This window comes from Melospiza georgiana, chromosome 5, assembly GCF_028018845.1.
Source record: "Melospiza georgiana isolate bMelGeo1 chromosome 5, bMelGeo1.pri, whole genome shotgun sequence".
Classification (NCBI taxonomy): Eukaryota; Metazoa; Chordata; class Aves; order Passeriformes; family Passerellidae; genus Melospiza; species Melospiza georgiana.
Window position 1 is genome coordinate 9,337,125 of NC_080434.1, and position 24,619 is coordinate 9,361,743.

A 24,619-nucleotide genomic window follows, 5' to 3' on the forward strand; every position below is an offset into this window, starting at 1 on the left:
TCCTAGACATTGTGGGAGTGAAGACTTAATGAATGTTCTTTTCCACTGCTGTGCCTTTTATTATTCTTTGAGCGAGGTGATTACTGATCTTCAATTAACTGATATGGGAATGCAGCCTAATTATATTTAAGTTTAGTAATAAGCATGTGTTTCTAGAGCATGACTACAGATACTTTTTGAAGTTGTAACATACATTAATTTTCAAATAATGTAATTTTTCATCTTTCAATTAAAAAAATAGTTTATCACTTATTTGCTGGTTTATATGCTTGAAAGTACACCTGGTGTCTGAAAAGTAGTTGCAGAAACATTCAATTTTTTCCCCTCACCTACCTAAAATACTCTTAATTATTGCTGAGCATACTTTATTGAATCTCATGCGGTTTGTGTATATTCTTTCACGAAATGTTGACTATGGGAACCATCAAAACTAGCAAGTGCCTGAAGGTAGGTGTGTTTCTCAACAGCTAGAAAAATGGTTGCATGCCAGAAAACTTCTTGAAAACTTGGCTTGATCATTTGGGTCTATTTTACCAAGTTGTAGCAGTGCAAGGTGTGGAGTGTTAGTCCTCTAAAGTCTATCAAGTAGTTTATTTAGATTTCTTGCCAATCTTTGGGAGTTTAATTGTGCTGTGGCTCACTGCTGGTCTCATTACCATATTGATAGACATGGTGAGGGGAGCAGAACCTGAATAAAGCAGAATAAAATAGAGCTGTGAAGGTGCCTTTATTGCAGCTAAAGCTTCAGTGTATATTATGTGTTCAAATGAATGAAATGCAGTGTTCAGCATCTGTAGAGATGCAGGAAGTATGGAACTGTGGCAACCTTGATATTGTGCATGAACAGGTTTAATTTTAAAGAATTCCAACTAATCATCTCCTAATGTGAATTTAAAAGTTCTACCATATACAAAGAAATCTAGACGCCTAAAAAAAGATTGAAATTGTTATTCTTTTAATAGGTTACATGAAAGTTAGATGCTCACATTCAGCTGGGATTCAACTAAGACATTTGTTGAATGTCTAACTGGGAGGGACAAATAACTTCAGCTGTAAAACAGCTGAGAGAGAAATGTTGGTATTTCAGTGTGAATTATCTGAATACTTTAAAAAATGGTTGGATTGAATACGAAGCAAATGCAATTGTCATTTTTGTAAAAAATACCCTATTAGTATCAAAGCTCTCAGTGATGTTTCTCCAGCAGGTAATTTCTGTTTAGTGTTGGATACAGAAGGCCTATTTGGTCTTAAGAATGTGTTAATGTATGACCAGAAAAAAAGCTTTAAATAAAATAGGAATATTTCATTATATATTATATACCATGCAATTTATACCATAGCTAAACGTAACAATTTTGACTGAAACTCTGTAAGTTTGGATCAGTTTTCTCTAGATTTGAAAGTCTTTAATTATGCAGTTCTTTACTGTGACCTGACAGTGTAAAACTGGTTTAAAGAGCTGTCTTTTTTTTAACATTTCCACCACATGTAGAAGAGTAATAATCACACAGTGTAGAACTAAAGCTCTGTTTCCATATAGGTTTTTGTTTGAAAAAACAGAAAAAAAAAGGGCAAAACCCTTTAGAAGTGCAGTGTTTGAGGGGAATTAAAATTATTTTCAATTACATATTTTCCAAACTGATAATGCAATGCTGTGCATTTATATGCTGATGTATTGAAAGTGCCAGGCACTACTTCAGGATATTTTGTTAATTAATTTTCTAGTTCTGTGGGTCTTAGGAAGATTATGTTTGAAATTAATTCAGTTTCACTTTTTCAAAGGTAGGAGGTTTTTTATTACTCTTTTTCTGTGTGTTGTAACACAAATAGTTATTTTTGGAAGGGGGGGAAGGAAAAGCTCCCTCTTTGTGAGTGCCTTTTCCCAGGAGGGTCAGTACACAAGGTCCTAAAGAATTGTCTGAGGCCTTCCAGAGCAGAAGGTAACAATTGCTCCATTGATTCTAAAACGCACAGAAGTCTGTAGGCAGGACCCCCATCATGATCTGTGGTGCCTTTTTACTGGGGTATTTGTTAAAGATTACTAATCTTGATAATACTGAATTTCAAAAGCTAATTCTTTAGACTAGAAGAATAGGAGAAAGAAGTAACAATAGCTCAGTGATTATGGTCTCATATTGTGCTTGCTTTTGTAACCCATACATCAAAAGAAAATTTCCCCCAGAAGGGGTGCTTTTGGGTGCACTGCAGCTGAATTGTATATTATGTTTCAGCTTCAGGTTACAAAAACAATCATGTTATGAAATACAGTCAGCAGCAGGATGCAAAATCTACCTCCTGGAAGGCTTCTGAATTTTTGTCGAGCCCTGTCCTAAACATGTTATAACTAGAAACACCTTTTTTCCTGTTCTGAGAAATAGTTTGTCATTTGCTTAATTAGCTGCCAAAACTTAAAGATTTTAAACTGAAAGAAAAAGAAATAGAGAGAAAGCTAACTCTCCGGTTATATTGTAACAGTAGGTAAAGCAACACTGGACTCAGTTGCTTTTTTCCACTTCCTTGGAGTATCATGCCTTTTCTTTTTTTTCCAGCTTATTGAACTCATCAAACAATATTGTTCATCTGTTGCTATTTTTTTTGTTCTTATAAAATCAGAATATGAATCCTCCACTTCCGCCACCACCTCTCTTGTCTGCTGCAATCATTGCATCGGCCACTTCTGGACCTCAGTCTACAAGTGTCATACAAAGGTCTGCATCAGGATCAGCTGACCAAGTGGCACATTTACGACAGCAAACTCGTCCAAGTGTGTAAGTAAAATTGAATCTTTTCTCCAGACAGAAAAATGGAACGAGATCACCAACTTCACCTGTACATTTAGCACAGCAGCTGGCTCTGTGCTGCTGGAATTGCCAAAAAGCCAAGCCTGCACCTTAGAAAAAAAACATGCAGAAAGGTGATATCCCCAAACAGGTCCCACACTGAACATTGTTTATGTCTTAGATAAATATAATCAGTTGTTGCTCTGTGTAGAAAGAACTCAGTTCAAAATGTAAAGTATTTATCATGCAGAAGATGAATGAATGGTTGCGTTAGCACCGAATACTGGATAACTCAAAAGCGTCATTTCACTGGAGTGAATTTATTCAATGTTTTCCATTATGTATGGTATGAAAAGGCTATTCTCATATGGAATAATTTATGCCAAAACACAGAAAGTGCTGTATTTAATTTAAACTGTTAAACGTGTTACTGTCAGACTACTTGTGTCAGTTGCAATTGAAATTTGACTGAAGATTCCACAGTGCACTTAATTAGTGGGTGGCAATTTGGAGTGAAGGCAGAAAGCTGCTAGTTAGCATTATGTCTTCACACTTGCAATACAAGCAAACGTGCGTCATCCTTTCGGGTGAAAATATTTGGTATATTAACATGTGTTCCTAACAACATCTCTCTTCTTGAAAACTTCTTTGTGTGCAGCTTGGGGAATAAGAATGATAAAAGAAAATGTTAAATTCAGGAGATGCTGAATCTAATGGGACAAGTTTGAATAAGGACTGCTTTTGTTCTGTCCTTGTTATCTTCCCACCAGGTTTCCTCCCACTCCAGAAAAGCACCCTTCTTGTATAGCAGGTGCATCTGGATTTGGGCTGTTTCCTGGTGTCAGGCATTTTAACATTGCTTCTTATGGATTATTGCACCTAGTGCAGTTAATCAAGTTCCCATCTCATTTACTCACATCTTCCATCTTCAAAGGGTTGCTCTATATGAGGATACTAATGAAATTTGGAATAAATTAACTGAAAGGGAAGTTAATGAACATCAATTAAAGCAGATCAATTGCTTTTCCATAGAGCTTCAGTGTGTAGCTTTGTAGATTGCTGCTAAATCATGTACCAGTGAAGCCTTCTGCTGCCAGTGTTGCCTTTATGTGCTGCCTTTAAAGTGAATTTATTGCTTGCTTTGGGTGCCTATCTTGCCTTTAAAGGATTTTTGTAGATATTGCAAATTTTCTTGGGTGAACAGCAAGGAATAAAGATGTAATAAAAATGCAAAAAGGAGAAGCATGCAGTTAATGCTATTGTTACTGTGCACTAGAGAAATATTTTGATGAAAGAATGTTTTCTAAAGCCACTTTTTTGTCCTTGGGGTTACAAGGGGAGTGGGACAGACTAACACTGCAAGTAACTGTGGATCCTTTTTCATAAAAGGGGATAGTCTAGCCATCTACTTAATTGGCTGCCCTCTGTGAAAAGTACATTTTAGAGAAAATGGGATTTATTGGAATGCTGTTTTCCATAGGTCTGGGTCAGTAATTGTATACATGGTTCAAATGTGGCAGTAAATAGAATACTGGTAGTTAAAACAGTATCGCTTTCTAATAATAGAGAACTGTGCAACCCTATTTGAAAATTTCCCCAGGAACATTCCAAGATGCAACTACAAGAGCTTCAGCTTTTTTCTAAACCTTTTTTCCTAAGAATATTTTTTAAGAAAAAATGCAAATGTTTCTGAACTCTCAATATTATTTCAAATGCACTGTATTATGCTTTAGTCTTGCTTAGAAAACATGAAAGAAAATGAACTTTATAAGTGAGTTAGCTGCTAACTACCTTACCCATAGGCTTCAGTTTTCTTTTGCACTGAAGTTTGCACAGGTTCTTCCAGTTTTGCAGTTTGAAATGTAGTTCTTGACACTGATCTTTCACTCCCAGCTATCAGAACTTCTCCATTCTCCCCAGTTCTCCAAATAAAAAAGAAATTGATGTGTCACAAAGTGTAAGAGATACGAGAAGCAGGTGTAGGGAAAGAGAAGTGGGATACACTGGGATGTGTAGTTGATAAACACCTACTTAATTAAGATCACTAACTTCATTAAGAAGATGGACAGTCCTATTACTAGTCTTTTGCATTCCATTTAAGGACACTTCAGAGGACATTCCTAACTGTCATTAGGAATGACAGTTTCCTCTTAATATTATCATAACTTCTGTTTTAATATTGTAATGGTATGATGGATTATCACAGTCATTTCTGCCATGCCTTCTCATCTCTGACTGAACTCTCTGTGCCAGAAAACACAAGAGATATTTTGAACTGGTTTAGTTTTATCATTTGCATCTCTTTTGCTGTCTTTCAGGTATATTGCTATCTACCCCTACACTCCTCGAAAAGAAGATGAACTGGAACTGCGGAAAGGAGAAATGTTCCTGGTGTTTGAACGCTGCCAAGATGGCTGGTTCAAGGGAACTTCCATGCACACAAGCAAGATGGGTGTTTTTCCTGGAAATTATGTGGCTCCAGTTACAAGGTACAGTACTATACAAGTGTCTAAACAGTTTAGCTAGTTTCAAATCCAAAATTATTCTGTTCTTGTATTAAATGCTACAATTGCATAATAAAATACCTGTGGGTTTTAGTAACTGGCTGATTTTTTTCAGTTGTGTTTTATTGTTTGCTTTAAATTTTGGCAGGACAGTGACAAGTGCATCACAAACAAAAGTTCCCATGTCTACTGCTGGCCAAACAGGACGAGTGGTGACTATGGTCAGCCCTTCCACTGCCAGTGGAACATCCCAGAAGCTCCAGGGGAATGGTGTGGCAGTGAACTCCAGCACAGTGCCCACAGCAGTGGTTTCTGCAGCACATATCCAAACCAGTCCACAAACCAAGGTCCTTATGCACGTGACAGGACAAATGACAGTCAACCAGGCTCGAAATGCAGTTAGAACAGGTAAAGAAAATCCCACAAAATTTGTTACCTGTGGTAGACAAACTGTAGAGTCCATCTTGACAAATGACTGGAGTGAGGGTCTGGGTAAGTATATGCTGAGGTTTTTAAAAGCTTTTCTTAATGTCATTGTTTAGAGTTGAATCTTTTCTGAAACAACAGTCTGAGTTGTTCCATCTCTTATTATTCTTCTCTAAGCAACTGTGTGTACGTACATACTCCCACTATTGGGAATTTATATGCAAGTACTTCAGGTGGAATTTTTCTTTTTTTTTGTTGTTCCAGCAGTATCTGGGATGGGGAAATTCTTTGAGCTTTCCTACTCATATGCAGCTCATATAGTAATAAAAGTGATAAGAACATCTGAGTCATAGCTTATTTTTTGTGTGTTAACTGCATAAGAGCTACAGAGTGCTCTAATTTAGCATTCACTTTTAAAATATTTTCTAACATCTTTGAATACCTTTAGTGTTCCTTTTCAGGGCTCTGGCTCAGGGTTGGTCCTTAGGCATTCCAGCTTGTTCTATAACCTTGACTGCAGCTTCTTTCAACTTTGACTCTGAAACACTGAGGTGATACTGGCATCAAGATCCAATATGATCTATAAAATTCTGTATTTCTGAAAGGTGTAACTCTTAATTTACTGTCTGGGGCAGGCCAGTAGTAAATAACAAGAAGGCATGTTTCATCATAGTGAAACGTGCCTTCTTGTTATTTAAATGCAGAGCCAAAAAGACTGATAGGGGTGTGTTCAAGAGGTTTTTGTTTACCAAATCCATGCACTCCTCTGTGGATTTGCCAGGCTGAGAAAATACCACACAACTGGAGCTGAATCTGTTCCAGCTGCTTCAAGGGCCTCAAAAGAAAAAGCAAAAAGCAAGCTCCCATTTCAGACCATCCCAATGTTGCCCCTTTCAGCCTTGAATTTAGGGTCTGTGATCTCCTGGCTGAGCATCATGACAAAAGGGTTTTTATCACGGGATTCTTACTGGCAGAAAAAATGGTAATGGTATGCTCTGTTATCCCCATAAGAAGGGTATTTCTTATGGGCTCAAGATCCATGGATTAGCCCACTTTTCAGAGTCATGCATCTCCTAAAATACCCTGTGCATGTTGAGATGTCAGCACCAGGTTTGCTTTTGAAGGTAGGATATGTACATATGTCTTTACTTATTTTATTTCCTTAATTGGCCCCATCTTCCTCCAGTCTGATCTGAAGTTGGAGCAGGTGTGTTAGTCCTAACAACTTTATTCTTTGCCTTTAAATAAAAATAACCAGATGCTGCTGGCAACTGCTAAGAGAAACTAAGCAAAGCATCTGTACTTTTCTGCCTCTTAGGCACAGGTGGTTTCTACTCAAAAGCCTTCTCTTGAGCTGCCTAGGAGCTTGCAAGTGACAACACAAAGGAGAAATCTCCTGTGGGCTCCGGAGGCTTTTCTGTCCCTGCTTCTCTGCACCACTGTCAAGATGAATAAGCTTTTACACTTCCATTCAGCTGAGAATGTGACAACATACTGCCCACTGACTTTTCAGATCCAAAATGAAAAATCCGAAGGGACTGGACTCTCTCATCACAGAGACCTTAACATTGGATTGTGTAAAAGTGTGCTCTTAGTCACAAATACAGATTTGTCCCTTATAAGGACCTGAGCACTGAAGCAATAGTGGCTGCTTTATGTTCAAATGTTAGAGAGAAGTTTGTAGTAAACATCTGAAACGTGATCCTCTTGAGCTTTCCTTAGCACATTTGCTGAGTGTTAATCTTTGGGTGAGGCTTCACAGGATAATGCAAGGGTCCAGCTTCAGTTTAGCTCAGGGCTTCAAATGACCTTAGTGAGACATTGCTTGACATCACCTTTGCTGAGGGAGTATGCATCCTTTGATTGGAAGGATCTATAATGAAAATATATATTCTGCTTGCTTCATTAAAGGATAATCTGTATGAAAACAGGGTGACTTGAAGCATTTTTCCTATCAATTCCATCAGTAATAAGAAAACAAAACCAGAAGGCTCTTCCATGCTTGTCATACATAAATTGCATGTGAGTGTAGACAGATCTTGAAGAATAGCAGCTACTTCTAGGAAAACTGAGATTGTCTTATGAACAAAAGCCAGCATTAAAAATTGTTTGTTGACCCAAAAAAGTCTTTCTACAATCTCCTTATCTTTCTTTTGAAATGTTCATGCTACTCAAGAGTTGAGAAGGGTCAGCTACAGAAGAAGAGGTTATCAAAAAACTAGATAGAGCATATAAGTGATGTGCCTTGGTTTTTAATAAAAAAGAAAGAATTTGTGTTTCTTACTGCATAGATTGTAATTGGGTATAATACTGTAGGATTGTTATATAAAATTTGGGACCTTTTTCAGTCTTCTCAATACACTGTTGCTGCAATCTAACCAAATTACCAGAGTAATTTGCAGAAAGCAGAATCAAGAGAGCAAGTGCTGGAGGTTTGGTTCCAGGATTTCACTTAAAACAAGTCTGAAACTCTATTAGTATCTGAAAAATCAAAAGTTGATAAAATTGAGATGCACATGCATCAGGCTAGAGGGATGACCCCTTCTCAGATGGAAAGTTTCAAAGTACTTGAAGGAGAGAGGTTATGCAGCACTAGGGTGTTAAATTTTGGCTCATACTGTTTGGTTATATCTGCATTTCATACCACCCAGTGGTGCAGAGATGCCCAAGCTGTTGAAGTGGTCCAACAGCATGCATATATGACTGAGCACATGACTTTAACAGCAGTGTTACTTGGAAGGGATCCATTAGTTCATGCATAGCTCTGTGCTTACAGTTTTGCACTGCAACCCAGGTTAATATACTCAGCCCTGTGCTATTCTCCAGCTTCCAGTGTAGATGTTCCTTTTATTTCACAGGGGTATGAGTAAATCCACTTTCTATATTTAAACTTCCCAAGAGACAACAGCTTACATTTTCAGAGAAAGCACTCACAGCAGTAATTGCCACTGTGCTTATTGTTTGAAAGACCTGTGAAATCTGTTGTGGATTTTGTGAATAGTTTAGGGAAACAATCTAAATACATTTTTAGCAGCTTCTATAAGGTGTGTTTCTTCCTACTTTCCTTTATATGTCCTGACAACTACACGTGGTATTAAAAGGAGTAAACAAGTTCCAGGTAGTATTTAGCTGGCTCTTAGGTACTAAAGTGTAATCTTCACTTTGCATCTGTCTGTATGTGAAGCATTTGATCTAGCAGCTTGCATTTCTCCACAACAGAGAAGTTGCAGTGCTGTTATTCTTCTGTTGCATACTGGTGCAAGTAGGGAAGCATTTGCAACTGCTTTATTTGGGTGAAATAGATTTGGTGGTGTGTTTCATGTCATTACAGGAGTATAAATGGAAGTTTAAAAGGTAAGAAGAAAACTTCTCGTGATTGATTACACAGTAACACAGTAACTGTACCTCACTTTGTGTGTCTTGTGAAAAGGTGAACTCTCACATTTCATTCTTTTATTCCAGTTGCCTCACATAGTCAAGAAAGACCTACGGCAGCAGTCACGCCCATACAAGCACAAAGTCCAACCTGCCTTATTCCTGCAGCTGTGATCATTCCTCACCACTCTGTTGCCTCCCAGCAGCTCCAGCCCCAGCTTCCAAATACTGCTGCTTATGTCACAGCTGTGAATGTGAACCGCTCAGCCATCCCACTGGCATGTCCAGCAGCTTCTCTGAATTCTCCTAACATTGCTGCTTCATCTTTGGAGGGAGATAGCAGTGGAAAAACGGCAAACACTCACCCTGGAGCTCCTGCATCTCCAGAGGGTGCTTTAACAGCTGGTGGAAATGCTGCTGTCAGTAAAACAGACAAGGATGGCAAGGTGGGTAGAGAATAAAATAATTCCCTTGAGTTCTCCGATTTTCATCATACAATCTTTTAAGAAATTTAAGAGCACAACCTAAAAAAACCCACATGAACTTACAGGAATGTAAAAATTTCAGTCTAACAAAATAATATGAAAATCAGAATTCTTTTAGGTTACCATTCTTATTAAGCAGGCACACTGAGATATTATGGAAAACACATTACCAGCAACGTTTATTGGACAAAGAAAGAATGCACATGACCATATTTTTTAAATTTAGGACAGTGGAGTCTGTAAAGATTCTGCTTTTCTTCCTTCTATTTGAAGTATTTCCTATGTGTGTCAACTCATTCTCACTGTTCACCAAGCCATGTGATTATATTGTTGTCAGAAAAATACTTCAAGCTTTGTAATTGATTTTGTTTTACAATTGTGATGTAGTTAGGAAACTTTTTTTCTGCTTGTGACAACTGTCTTTGTATCTCAAATATTTTAGACTTAACCGTACTACTCTGCAACCACATGCACTCCTTAGTGAAGTTTATGAAGATTTTAATCTTAAACTGTACACTAATTTCAGCCACTTTTTAGTTACTTTTTTTTATTATTGTTGAATGGATGTGCCTCAAACTTAATTTTAAAATTACTTTACCCATAGGCATTGAAACCAGACTGAGGTGCCCCTAGAGAAAACTAAGGTTTAAGGTGAATGATGTAGTTTAAGGTGAATGATGCCAATACAGGATTGTTTTAATTTCTCTGAGTTTCTCTTTATCTTTGACATTTTCTCTTTATCTTTGACAGTAGATTGTTGGTGAAATGGCTCTAAGTTATTGGAGATTTGGAAAAAGGACTGAGGATTCTTATTCACTAAATCCACTACATCTCATATAAAAAAAAAATTCTCATTGCTCTTGCTTTTCTCTGTCTATGGATAAATATTATTTTTGTCTCCAGGGCTTACAATCTGGCACTTCTCATAAGCTCTAAATTCACTCAGTCAAAGGGTTGGTAAGAAGATCACTGCCACACCCTTTAAAAAAATACAAGAAACAGAAAAGCTACTTAAATAATTCTCTTCAGGCTAGGTAATAGTCTTCAGGGATTCTTGTCTGGACAAGCAAAAAGAATGTTTACAATTCTCCCCTTTAGCAGAACAGCAGAACACAATGCATTCCCCTTGGGGCAAATTTTTGTTATATCATGAAGGTCTTCCATTACTAAAGAAGGATAAATAAAAGAAACTTACCTAAACAGCAGCTTCCAGAGCAGACTTTTCTCCCTGCTTGGTTTCAAGTGATTCTTTTTCTTTCCAGAAACATCCATGTTGATGAAATATTTTACTTCATAGATTCCTGCTGTGGTAATATTAACGCCTCGTGCCTTTTTCTACACAACCTTTTGTGACAGAGCCATTTCAATTAAAGTTAAACTTTAACCTAACAAAGTGAAAGAAAGGACTTAGCTAGTTTATGATCTAAATTACTTGCTGTTTTTCTCTTTAGAATGTTAATAATTTTCTTTAATAATTTTCATCATCTCTCTGCTGTCAAGTATGTCCTCGTAATTTACTGAGTCCTCTCTGAGCACGATGTCATCTATCAGAAGGAAGCGTTCAACTCTTTGTGGGACAGCTTTGTTCTAAAATGGGCACTGCTTTTGGTTTACAGAAAGAAAAGAAAGGTTTGCTGAAGCTGCTTTCCGGAGCATCCACCAAACGCAAGCCTCGGCTGTCACCTCCGGCGTCCCCCACCCTGGAGGCTGAGCAGGCTGCGGCAGAGCTGGCCCTGCAGGGCGCAGTGGGGCCCGAGCTTCCCTCGGCGGCCGGGGCCCACAGCAAGGCCGGGCCCTGTGCCGCGGAGGGCGAGGCGCCGGGGCTGCCGCAGGAGACGCTGCAGCGCAAGGGCGCGGCCCTGGACGCCGCTGTCCCCATCGCCCCGCCGCCCCGGCAGCCCTGCTCGTCGCTGGGGCCCGGCCTCAACGAGTCCCGGCCTCTCGTGTGTGAAAGGTAAATCCTCTACACAGCTGCGCTTGGGCACACCAAGAAAAAATCCTTTCTCTGATGCTTGTAGCGTGTGTTAGAACTGCTTCAAAATGCTGAGGTTTTATAGCAAGACGAAACTTACTTTTTAACAATTCTTTATTTACTTATCAACCAATACTCGTGTTTATATTTGTTTACTTTTCATGTTACTTTAAAGTTTTTGAATTAATAGACACTCAAATATGATGATCACAGGTTTGGTAGACGAAAGAGGCCTCCTATTTTTCAAAACAGAAGCACATTATGTTCTTGAACTTATTAGTATTAGGTTAGTCCTTATTATTAGCAATGTATAACTGCCAACCTAAATATATGGTGAATGAGACCTTTATCTGTCTAGGTGTAGACTTCTTAATATTTGATTTCTTGAGCTTTTGCAAAGATACTTTTTACTGCCTGAATGCCCCATTGCATCCATACAGGCTCCAGGGTGGCCTCTGTGCTCTGGTAAGTGAGTCTGAAAAACATACAGATGTCTGGACTCTCAGATTGACAGGCAGTTGCTTAAATGTTCTGTGACTTTTGTGTCCACCCGTAGTTTTTCAAGTTTCAAGTCCTCGGTAAAATGTGAAGGAAGAGGCAGTTTTCTAACTACAGGATCTTTTCTTTTTCCTGGTAGCAGACAAGCAATATGAGGAGTGTCATAGGATTTCTTCTGCAGCACCTACAGGATCGTGTGCTGTACTGAGAAAAAATGGTAGAGCTACAATATTAGCAGCTCTAGGACTGAACTGATTGAAGCTGACTATTGTAGACTTTGTTCTGATGCTGTTAACTCACGGTGTGTGGGCACCCTGTTGTACTTCCAGAAGTCCACTATCCTAAGCTACACCCATGGCTTAAAACCCAGACAGTATAGAAGTTTCTGCTTGTCTTTTAGTTCACTTCTGTCATACCTCTAATATTTTTTAAAAGGTTATTTCTGTTCCTACACAATTTCCTTGCAGGAGATTTCTATTTCATACTGAATTTGTGAAGCAGATTTACATTTTTACATGGAAAATAAAATCTGAAAGACTCTTCTTTAAGAATAACATCATTCATTTTCACATTATCATAAGTCTGTTTGGCACATTAATATGTTTTTATGCTTTGAACATGAAAATAATATTAAATTCATTGTGAAAATAATATTAAATTCATTCTGGCAAAAACAGTGCATATTAGTGTAAAGCTCTTTCTGTCATCACAAAAAGTAGTTTTTTCACTTCCATGATGGAATTTTTTTCTCAGAACTACTTAGAGAAAATGATGTTATATATTTTTATTGATCTAGTAATAACATATACTCAAACATTCTCTCTATCCTTACTATTATTTAAGTGATAATTGCTACTGATAGAAGACGCATTGCTAAATGATAATTCTCAGTGGTAGTCAAGCATGGTTGTCAGTGTATTTAGACAGAATTTCAACTGAGTTCCCTTTTTCATTTTCAGGACAGAGCTAATTTTTTTTCCTGCTGATGTGCCCTTGCACATTTCCTTTGGCTGGATTTCTTAAAATGTGATGGTTAATAATACTTAAAATTTACATTGTACTCAATATCTTCAAAGTAATTTATAAGCATTGATTTCTCTTCTGCAGTCTGGAAGATGTGGTGGGTAAGAATCATGTGGCATCTTCAGTGAAAATTTGAGCTGGGGAGGGAAATATTCATGAGGATAAGCTCAACAAAAAGCTGAAGAACAGAGAAATCTCCTGCTAGGATTATTCTGCTCTTACATCTCACAATTCCAGTCACAGATCACAGTGGAACTGTAGAATTCCAGTTTAGAGAATTCCAGTGACGTGAGACTCTGCAGTGGGGCTCACTCACGTCTTCTGATTCTCCAGCCAATACCCAGGTTGTCTTGGGGTGATTTCTTGTGTAGATGCAGTGCTGGCACAGCCAAGGAGCATTATGTTTTCTTTACAAAGACAGACCCAACTCCCTGCAATTCCCAGAGTGAGACTTGCTATGCTGTGAATATACAGGAATTTAGTTACCTGAGGAGTTTAATTTTTCCATATAAGCTACAAGAAAACTTCAAGCTTTTTTCGTGAGCTTTCTCTTTTAGAGGGAAATGTTGCTTAGATAGCCTTAAATTTTACAGTAAATATACAGCATTGTAACAATAAACTACCCAGTACTCCACAATGGTGTTAGAGACTTGAAGTTAAACCTAAATACACATCACTGCATATCCTAAATTATAAAATGAATCTTTCATCCAGTTACAGGGAAAGAAAAGCAGTAATTTTGTTCTGTGATTAAAGTGACCCTAAGTAATTTTATCTACCACAGAATGACTGGTGTAACATCTGCTCCCAGTGAGCGGGCCAGTGGCTTTCCAGGGCAGCCAGCCTTCCCACATCTGGCACCATTTAATGCTGCTAATTAAATGCTGAGAATCACTCTGCCCCCGATGGGCGTTGGTGATCTGGAGGAGTCAGGGCGCCCACACAGAAGACACAAGATCTGCACAACAGCAGGGCACACTTGACCTGGAAAGTAAAAATTCTAAAGGCAAGGAACAAAAGCTAAATCAAGAAGCTGAGTAGTAATTATTCATTTAACTTGTGTAATGGTAGTAATTCCAGCTTTCTGTGTTTCTCTCAGCTAAAATTTTCTGCATGTGAGAAAATATTATTATCCACTTGTTGATCAGGAAAACTACAAATAATTGTCCAAAAATCAACCACAATTAAGTGAGCATAAAAACAGTATTTTGTGTCCAGTGAAACAGAAGGAACAAAGAAATGGAGAAACACATGAAAGATATAATCTTTTCCATGTTACTGAAAAGTGTGAGAAATGCTAATATTAAAAATTAAAATCAGAATGGAGAAATGTGAAGACAGACCACCACCCTTTTCAAAATAAAAAATAAATTCATGAATACAAAGCAAAAGCACTGTGGGATATTGCCAGACATATTAAGAATATCAGCAACCAACCAGTAGCAAATATATTGGCTACTCCTGGGAAGCTAAAGTACTTTTACTATTATAATAATTATATTTTGTCACTAGCTGACTAAAAATAATTTATACAATATTTGGAAAACTAATGAAAAATGTTATAAGGCAATCAAAGAAAAATAAAAGAAAGGAAAAACGTCATAGTTGTACAGCTTAGGTGCGTGTAAAATATTAAATGACTGCAAAAGATCTACAAATTTAACTTTGAGTCATTGAAAACATTTGCAAATACTGAATAGGGAGACAAGGAAGTGTTTTGGAAGATTCAAACATGTGGGAATGAACATGTTTTTCCAAAACATAGGTCATGCTTAGTAAATATGATTATTTTTCTTCAGGGAGCTTGCAATGAACTTCTGAGCTGAAGCATAAGCTTTTTATTCTGCATGAAATTGGTAGTTTTGGCAATATGTTGTAGATGATGAAATAAGTAATGGAAAAACAGTTTCTGTTCCATAGATAATCCAGGGTGATCTGGATAGACAGCTGTGTGAATGTGTGATGGGTCTGTGATCACCTCTCTTTAGGCAAATAGGAATGGTAAAATGTGGCAGAAAATTTCAAGAAGGACACATGATTTACAGGTGCAAAGCTCGATGGGTTTCTTCTCATTAAAAAATTGAAAAATACAGTAAAATAGCACTTTAAAACCAAGGTTGTTGTGCTCTGTTTTAGACACTAGATTTCAAGATGAATATCAAAATAGCTGGGAAACTAAAATTTGACAAGAAGTACCAAATTACTGCAGAGGTTGTTGGACACTGTATGGAGAGCTCAAGACAACTGTTTCTGTGCTAGCTGGTGATCCTCTAGGGAGGACAAAGAGAGGATGGGAGCAAGCAGCAGCAGGGAACAGACTTGTCTGTCAGTTCAGGGGAGCACAGGGGTTACTGGCAGACAGAATTAGAAACTAAAAACAAGCATATTTCAAGTCAAACATTTACGAGGCAGTGTTTGACAGACTGCAAGATGAGGCAGGCATTTTGAAACTCATTTTTTTAACAGACTATGAAGTGTGCTGGTTAATTTTCAGCCTGGGAGCAACTGGCTTGTTAACAACAATTCTTCATAGCTTTACTGCAGTTCTTTATGCTTCACTATCTTGTCCTTGTCTTGCCTGAGTAGAGGCTGTTGTTTTAACTCAAGCAGTTTACAGTCTCAATTTAACTTACAGTCTATTAAAAATATTTGGTTCTCACTTCCTAAGTCAGCATTAAAACCCAAGTTGCCCAAAGCAGAAGTTAGTGCAGGTCTAGGTTGGATGCGGGGCATTCTGGAGCTGCACACTAATAAATCTTGTAATTGGCTTGGTAACTTTTATGAAGCATGAATCTAATAATTCCTGTGCTCTGAAATCTGGGGATTGCCATCACTGAAACAAAGTCATGGCTTATAAGTCACTAATAAATAACATTTGACAACTAATTAAGTCCAAATATGTTTTGCTATACTTAGATTTCCCAAGAGACTTCAATTATTTACAAAGAGCAGCTACTTTTTTCTGAGTATTTTTAACTGTATGGGCAGACTTAATTTTTGTTTCATATGTTCTTAAGCAAAACATTCTACTATAAAACAGTATCTTTCTCTGCTTCAATATTACAGAATTAACTTGTTTTACTATGTGTGTATTGAGCTACAACTGCCATTCCATCCTTTACTAGACTGTATTCCGTTACCTTGTCTTTTCATCAGATTGTTCATTTATTTTAATCTATTAAAATAATCAATTATTTTAAGCTTATTAAGATAATCATTATCTTAATCTATGAAGTAATAGAGTTTTATGTTGTTGTGAAACTATGGAAGAAGAGATTGAGTGGTGTTATGCATGTTAAAAACAGAAGTGTAGCCTCTTTTTAATGCATTAATATTTGAAAAGTGATTTTACTGTGAGAGACTCAAAATATACACTTCATGCCAAATGCTTAAGAAAATTGTTGAGTTGAAAATAGTTTTTAACATAGTAGTGCACAAGCTGAGCAGCTGTGTTCAAGAATATGTTCTAACTTGAAGAGTTTCTAAGGAAAATGCAAATTATTTAAAACAGCAAATAAAATTTATAGGTTTTGTTGGTTTCCTCCTTTTGTTCTTTGCCTTTCCTTAAGAGCCATCACTGGAATAATAAGAAATTAAACAGACACTTGTAAAATTATGCCTAGCTACTGCTGTGAATGCTTTGATTCTTGCTGAATCACAATGACTGAAAGAGTCTGCAAATTTATATTGGAAAAAATGTTTACAATTTTCTCCTGGTATTTAGCCATTGTCTGTATTTTACAGGGATCTTGGTAAAAAAGAATCATAGGAGATGCATGAATTTGCCGTTAATTTATTATGTTGCTACTGTTATTATCTGTTCAAGACATACTTTTAAGTTGTTGCATACTCAGCAAACAGTTCTAGACAGTTTCCTGTGTTCATCAGCTTCAACAGGCACAGAAATATTTTTTAAAGTATCAGGTTAAAAAAAAAGGGGGGGGAGAGAGTGAGGCAAGAAAAAGAACCTAAATGTAGGTGTTTTTTTTTTAATGACACAGGTACAGAGTTGTGGTATCCTATCCTCCTCAGAGCGAAGCAGAACTTGAACTGAAGGAAGGAGACATTGTTTTTGTACACAAGAAACGCGAGGACGGCTGGTTCAAAGGCACTCTGCAACGAAATGGAAAGACTGGCCTTTTCCCTGGCAGCTTTGTAGAGAACATTTGAGAAGATTCATTCCAAGAACTTCAAATCTTACTGTACTGTAAAATAGCACAAATATTTTGCCAGAAAAAGCACAGTCATGAAATATTTTCAAATGACTGTAATGTAAACAAGAATCTACATATTTTTACAGTGTCTATAGCACAATTACACCAGCGAACAAAGGAGATGAAGGCATCTGCTGGTTTTATCACTTTGAATTCTTAAGTGTGATGTGTGCCTTGTACTGTCTGATTTATTATATAGAGGAATTTTTTTCCCCAAGTATGTTACATAAATGAGCAATTGTTTACAAGGCTGTAACTAATTTATTCTTGTTTTTTTTTTAAACTTGAATTTTGTGTAATAGCTAAAATTCTTGTGACTATGATTTTAACAAATTATTAATTTATGAAAGAATAACAAAGGGGAAGCTGGATTCTCTCCTTATGAGCAAGCAATTATATCTGATAAAGAGCCTCCCATTTATCCTCTGGACATTTTTCCCCTGCTGTGTCTGACAGTGGAGTAAGTCTCTGTTGTATGAGTTAATGTTGAGTGGTGGTGATGTGGCGTCAAATAGAATTTGCCAAATGGGGAAAAAATGTGTATTTTCTTCTTTGGACAGAGAAAAAAAAACGTCAGTGGTGTTTTTGAGTCTAGTTTTACTTCTTCATGAATCACCTAAGTAATGTTTCTAGGAGGCAAAGATGTATGTGAACAACTGAACAAAACCATCTCAAGGTTAGGATCATCTCAAGGTTAGAAAAGAAGAAATTTAGGAGTGCCAACAAGAAATTCCCTATATACCTTCTGTTCATGTAATAACTTGGCTATTTGAACAAAGGTTTCCTTTGTATATTTGGCCAGTTCTTTGGGCATTTAGCGCTCAGGATCCAGCAAAATCGGAAGGAATGTTAAAGCCCAACACTTAGAATAAATATAACTTGAAAACATCTGTTTGATAAGACTGAATATAAAAATAAAATTATAAGTTGTACTTCATGTCTAAAAATGCCTAAGATGTGTAATTTGCTGTTTTCTTCTCAAAATGATCTGCATGGCCAAGAGATGTTTTAAAATGTCTGAGCAGTAGTGGTGGTAAGTGATGCACTTGTGTTAAAGTAAAAGGCTGTATGAAACACTGTGAAAACTTCACTAACTTCTTAACCATTGCTACTTTGCTATGTTCTGACTTTTTCTTTGTCTTGCATGTGTTACTCAATTCCTGCAGTAATGTAACTGTGCATGGTTGGCATTTTCCATTCCAGTTTCCTGTTGCTGGGTTATTTTGCTCTGAAAGTTTCCCAAAAGCCACTTGACCAAAACTAGTGAGCAACTCGCCTTCAACCAGAGAAGGTATCCAGTGTTTGAATCATTAATAAAATTTTTTAATGTCCTTGCAGCTGATGGATAGAAAGAATGCAGCCTGCAAGAAACACATTGTTAGTCTTTCAGGGTTTTTTTAGAGATTTGACACTGGGGAACACACACACTACTCAGCTGAACCTGTTTTTTTATTTTATCATTTGATTATAGCAGCTTAGTGGTGAATTTTTTTTTGTAAGACACTGAGCACCATCATCTCCATTTAAATCCATTTAAATCTGATGTAATTTGGCTGTTACTCAGCACTTTACAAAGGGAAGCCAGTAAGGTGATTCAGTGTCACACAGAAACTGTCACACAGATCTGTTAAATCCTTATAATTTTCTTGAGGTTATGCATTGAAAAATATCAAATGTTAATGACAGAGATTTCTTGCAATATCAGGTAGTATCATGATGGTCTTAAAAATTAAAGTATATATCTATAAATATATATAGTTGGACATGACAGCATTCCCAAATTAACCATCTCTCTTAAACACTGTATCATTCAGTTTTTGCATTTTTAAATCTTTTAAATAGTTTACTTGAATATTCATGTAATATATAAAGGTTTTGTGAAATGAATTTTAGTTAGAAAGAAGCTGATACCAGCTTTTGTCAGCATAAATTGGCACTAGTGTGTCGTAATCTTATTTTGGAGAATTTAGTGCATTTTATATTAAAGACTACTAAAAGTTAATTTTTTCTATCTCTACTCTCCATATTTTAAACTAAGGTACCTCTATTAATAGAATTTCGTGATGTAAAGTCAGTTAAAAATCAGCTGTTAATCCAATAGTTCTGTTAGATGGAATACATTTTTAATTGATTTTTTTTAACATTGAGTAAACATTTGTAAAAAGGGCTTATTACATAGCAGTGCAACAATGACAAAAATGCAGTTTATCATGCCTTTTTTTGTGATCTTTTGGGGGTTATTTTTTGGTTTTGGCTTGGGATTAATTCAGTGTAGAAACAGACAAACCCTGTGCATTTGCTTTGTGTAATTCCATTAAAAATTTTTGTAAGGTATTTTATATCTATGTTTGAAGTCCGGTGAATGTTAAGTGTTTGATTTATTATGTTAAACTTCCAATCCTAATAAATATTTTCTTAGCAAACAGCTACAGCAAACAGCGTATGCAAACATTAAACATAAATTACTTGTAAAGAATTTGCCAATAAAATTCCCAGAACTTAATTTCCGAATTCCTAGGAGGGTATTTCTGCTCATGGAGAAAAAGTCTTCAGATTCCGTAATGTAAGAAGCTTGGAATGATGGCTATAATGCAAAAACTGTAGGGAGAACTGAGGACCTGGCTGATCTTTTCCCAACTCCTTATTTCCTTCAGAAAAGGGTAAGGTAACTCCATCTCAGTGTGTTCCCGATGGAACTACAGTGTCATCAACAGCACAGCAGGTGCACAGTGGAACTGCTTTCCCTGGAGGAAGAATGTCTGGTGCAGTGGACCTGTGGATGTATTGGGAGAGGTTGAAGCATCTGCCTGAACTTCCACTGTGGGCAGGAGTGTTGGGTAGCAAGGGACTCGTTTGCCTGAAGGAGTTTTCTGTGCACAGCAGTCAGGCAGCAACTGGCTAACGAGGAGACCTTGATTTGCATGTGGTTACATGTCTGCTATATACACATGGCTTCTGGGAAAATTGGTGGAAATTAATCCTAAAAGTGTTTGCCAGTGTTTGAGACTCAGTAAGTGTTGCAGCTGCTACGATAAGCTCAGTGTTAGTTAAGATTGACAAGCAGCACCTAAATTGTGCTGGCAGTGAATGGTGCAGCATTGGGTGCTCTCTGAAAGAAGGAGCATCTCATCTAACCTTTCTTAATTAAGGGGGATGAGGGGAGGGAGCAAGGCAACATGATTTGTAGAAATGCAGAATGGAGACTATAGAAAAGCAAGATTTATTTGGTTTTTCAGAATTGTGGTCTGACACCAGTGCATCCATAGGAGAAAAGTATAGACAAACATTGTGGCTGTGTAGCAGAAGTAAGACTGTTTCTTTGGGTTGGTTTTTTTGTTTGCTTGCTTGTTTTGTAATGTAATTACTGAGTAATTCTAATAATGTGTTTAACATTTGGCTTGCCAAAGGTATATGAAATCCTGTTCACCCTCACTTCATTACCTTTGCCTTATAGCAGTAATGACAATTATGATAGTTTTGCATAGGCTTAAAAATATGGCTTGTGAGCATTCTGGCTGTTTTCAGAGAGCTGGCAAAATATTTTGTCTGGCTTGTTCTTTCCAGTAGCTTTAAGCAAATGTGTTTAAAGGTGCACATTGACCTTAATGAAACACTAGAATCCACTTGTCTAGTTAAAGAGGTTTGTGTTTTATTTACACAAATCTCTTTAACTAGACAAGTGGATTCTAGTGTTTCATTACTAAAACTCCTACAGTGTCGTCACTGCTTTCTGGAGGATATACTGATATTCCTTGGATTTCTATCATGCTTCTGCAATATGTGTACTTCTCAAATCAGGCTGAGATGCTCATTCCCTGCACTTGGTTAATTATGATAAACCTTAAGTAGATTTGAAGCTTGACTTGAACAAAACCAGTGTCATAAATCTTTCAAATAACAGCAACAACAAGAACGGTGCTTATAATAATTCTTTTTAAATGGAATACTTGCAATATTTGTATATAGGAACAAAAGAGCTGAGAATGCTGATGATGAATGATGAGAACATGGACATTAGATGTGGGGAAAAATGGGAAAGAGAAAAGGATTTGGAAGACCTGTATATGGGACCCGAATCTTAACTAACTTATTAGTGATTTTACCTTAGTTACTAGAGTCAAGCTCTGTGAAAGGACCTGAGATGAACTTGGATGTCTAAGGCTGAAGATGCAGCCCTCAGTCTTTGTCCAGTCTTTTCAGCTTGTATTTGTTTGGTGCTTGTGTTTAGAACGAGCTGTTCTCCTGTCAAATACATTTGAAATCCAAAACTAAGCATCTGTATTTCTGCAGGTTTGCATTAATAAACAGAGGTAGTGTCCACTTTCTACATATTTTATGCAATAGCACTAGCATCAGAGGACTGAATGTCTTGAGAAATGCATACCAAGATGAAATGCATTCTTCTTCCACAGTGTCATCCCACTAGCTCTTACTTTCTGGGAGACAGACTTGTTGACAACCTTGAGGTAAGCACCTGCTCTTGAAAACTTGAGGTGTCGCCTTTTTGCATCTGTTTCCTGCTTTGCCACCTGATGATTCCTGTGCTTCTGAGGTATGTGGTGTAAAATTTGCTTACAAAGTAAAGGCTGACTGTTTTTTGTGAGTTTGAAGATAGATTCTGATGGATCAGATCTGCCTCCAAATATGATCATCAGCATCTAAACCATTCTAGAACTGTCCTCCAACCTGCCTTCTGTGGGTGAGGGACTTAACTGATCAATTTTAACAGCTGAAGAGCATTTTGTTCACAATCACCCTGGTACAAGGAACAAAACAAAATAGATTTGCTATACCCAATCTGCAATATGCAAAATCTGTTCATAATAATGAGCATTTCATGTGTGCATATCAAATCAGGGTGGCTACACTCTACATAATATTCTGAGCAGATCTCAGAAAGTATTATCTATCTGCTCCTTCTACTATGCTCTTTTCTGTCAGCTGTATTATTTTGCTAAAAAGTGGCAAAAGCAGTTCTTAACTGCTCTACTGTTCCTACTCAGTGGAGTAAAGAAAATTTAGACACAGTGACATTAGCCCCAGATTTCAATTACTCACAGTTCTAACAAGCTTGTAAAAATTCCCCTTAGCACATGTAAATCAGCAGAACTTGGCTGCACTGTGCACCCAGCTCTAGTGCCCACATGGTTCAGGTTACATGGCCCAGAGGCCTTCTGATGTTTGCATCTAGTAGTCATTCAGATCAAAACCAGTGCACAGGATGTCCAAACACTAGCTACATTCTTATTTCACAGTGGTGAGAACAGCCTGTACAGGAGTGTAGAGAGTGGAAATTTGGCTGGCACATCAAGACAAAATACACTTCAATTACAAAGGCAGAAAGAAAAATGTCAGGATTTTAAAATATCTGTGCAGGTGTTTTCTCGTCTCTGCTACTTTAGATGGAACCCCATTTCACAAAGCAAATGGACTTTAATTCCCAACTCCCCCAAGCCCCCCCTTCCCCATCCCCCCCCTTCCCAGAAAGGAAAGCAATATAAGCCCTTAGAAATATCCAGATTCTTTGGCATTAGAACACATGGTTGGATTCTCAATTACTCCAAATCAGTGCTACTTCATTGATTTCATTAAACTTTGCTGGCATACACTGAATATGCCCCCTACTGTTAAATAGTGAAGGAAAATATCTCATCTGCCCTAAAGGAATGAATATGTTCGAAAGAAACTGAGTTGGATGATTTTCATACTTGGAAAATACAGAGCTATTCTGGCTGTGTTATGCTTCTCTGAAAAAACATTTGTCCCACTGGTACAGCTGAGGCACTAGATCAAAGATGATGCCTTTTAGCAGCACTGTGAAGCACAGAAGACTTGCTCAGTTTTCAATCAAACCTATAAATTTCCAGATCCACAATTGCATACTGGGCCTTGGTTTGCTAACAGCTGCTAGTCCCAGAATCTTTTGTGGTCAGTTGCTGCTGTATTTTCTCATGGTGTATCTGCAAATGCTTGGGAGGGAAGATGAGTCAGAAGTAGAATAACTTTAAAGTAGTCATTGACTTCGTTCTCCACAACAAGGGACGTGCCCTAGGTCAAATTTCTTATTTCAGCTGGTTGAACTTCTGAATAAGCTGAAGAATGTTAGCTCTAAAAAGTTTACAGTTCAAAGAATTTCTCTCTACTCCTCTGGTAGGCAGCCTTAGTGTGTCTTTTGAATACACACAGATCAGAAAATCTCCTTATTTTCTTGCTTGTCAAAGCATTACTGTACGCTGCTATCCAGCTTGTAAGTTTATAGTATGCCAGTAACTATTTGCCCCTGCTGTCACTGAAATTCTTAGCATTCAAGAATTTAAAATCTGTGATACACAATATAGCTTTTTTACAAGGATAAAGTTTAATAGTTTTTTAAAATAAAGTACTATTGGGCTTTGTAAAGATCCACATTTTCATGAAAGATAAGAACCATGCAAAGAGACAAACATTTTACAAGTTAAAAAAATGGGTAATCATTCTGCCTAGGCATTCAGTACTCTTGATTACTTGCACCAAATGTGTATTTCTTAATACTGAATGGGTTATTTCTGCTACAGACTTTTAAAATTCTCAGAAAGCTGGAGAGTTTCTGTTGAGGATGTCTCCAATAAATAGGAAAGAGAGAGTAAGAATGAGATGGCCTTGGGATTCTGTCGGAAGACCCAGAGACCGGTTCAGGACCAAATTTTAAGTGGTCCAGTTGTACATACCACAACCATATCACTGTTTGGAAGTCTGCCATAGCTGCTTTCAAGAAAATGGCAGAAGGTGTTTCTCATTTGTTTTTTACCTTACCTAGAACACTTCTTTTTAAGGAAATCCACATAACTTAGTGCAGATAAAATTTGGCCACAATGGTAAAATACAACAGTGCTCTTGTAATTTGTTTCTCTCATTTGGCAGCATTAGTGAACACTGAGATGATCAAAGAAAAGTTAATTACTAATGTATAAAATTCTCTAGGTGATGTTTCTCAACACCACATGCTGTTCTCTACAGCACAGGATCAGCAGGCTTGGGCATCAGTTTCTGAGTATGGGAAAGTGATGCAGTTCCCTTTGTAAAGACTGACATGTCAGCAGTGAATGTGCCAGTGGGGAGTGGGTGGGAGGAGAAGCAGCCTGATAATTACAGAGGTCAGTGAAACATTGCCTGCTCCAGCCACAGCTATTTTGGGGTTTTTGTTTTACAATATGTCATTCCGTAGTAAATGATGCTAACACTCCTCTCCCACAGTAGGTCAGGGAGGTTTGTAAGTGGATTGGACCAAGTGTTTGGGTGCTGAAGATGAGGACCACAACAGAACTTAGCTGGTTTCATGTCTAGGGGGGCTCTGGAGACCTGG

The 24,619-nt window shown here is 37.4% G+C and overlaps 1 protein-coding gene across 2 annotated transcripts in view; it reads left to right on the forward strand.

Annotated features, from left to right (window-relative positions):
* SH3RF1 (SH3 domain containing ring finger 1) overlaps positions 1–19,788 on the forward strand; it is an 81,679-nt gene extending 61,891 nt beyond the window's left edge. For both annotated transcript variants that reach the window (XM_058025007.1, XM_058025008.1), the window contains exons 7-12: positions 2,614–2,768; positions 5,099–5,269; positions 5,433–5,692; positions 9,173–9,531; positions 11,187–11,524; positions 17,065–19,788. In XM_058025007.1, coding sequence (XP_057880990.1) covers positions 2,614–2,768; positions 5,099–5,269; positions 5,433–5,692; positions 9,173–9,531; positions 11,187–11,524; positions 17,065–17,233 — 1,452 coding nt within the window. In that variant the 3' untranslated portion in view covers positions 17,234–19,788. The remainder of the gene's footprint in view (positions 1–2,613; positions 2,769–5,098; positions 5,270–5,432; positions 5,693–9,172; positions 9,532–11,186; positions 11,525–17,064) is intronic.
* The last annotated feature ends 4,831 nt before the right edge of the window (positions 19,789–24,619 follow it).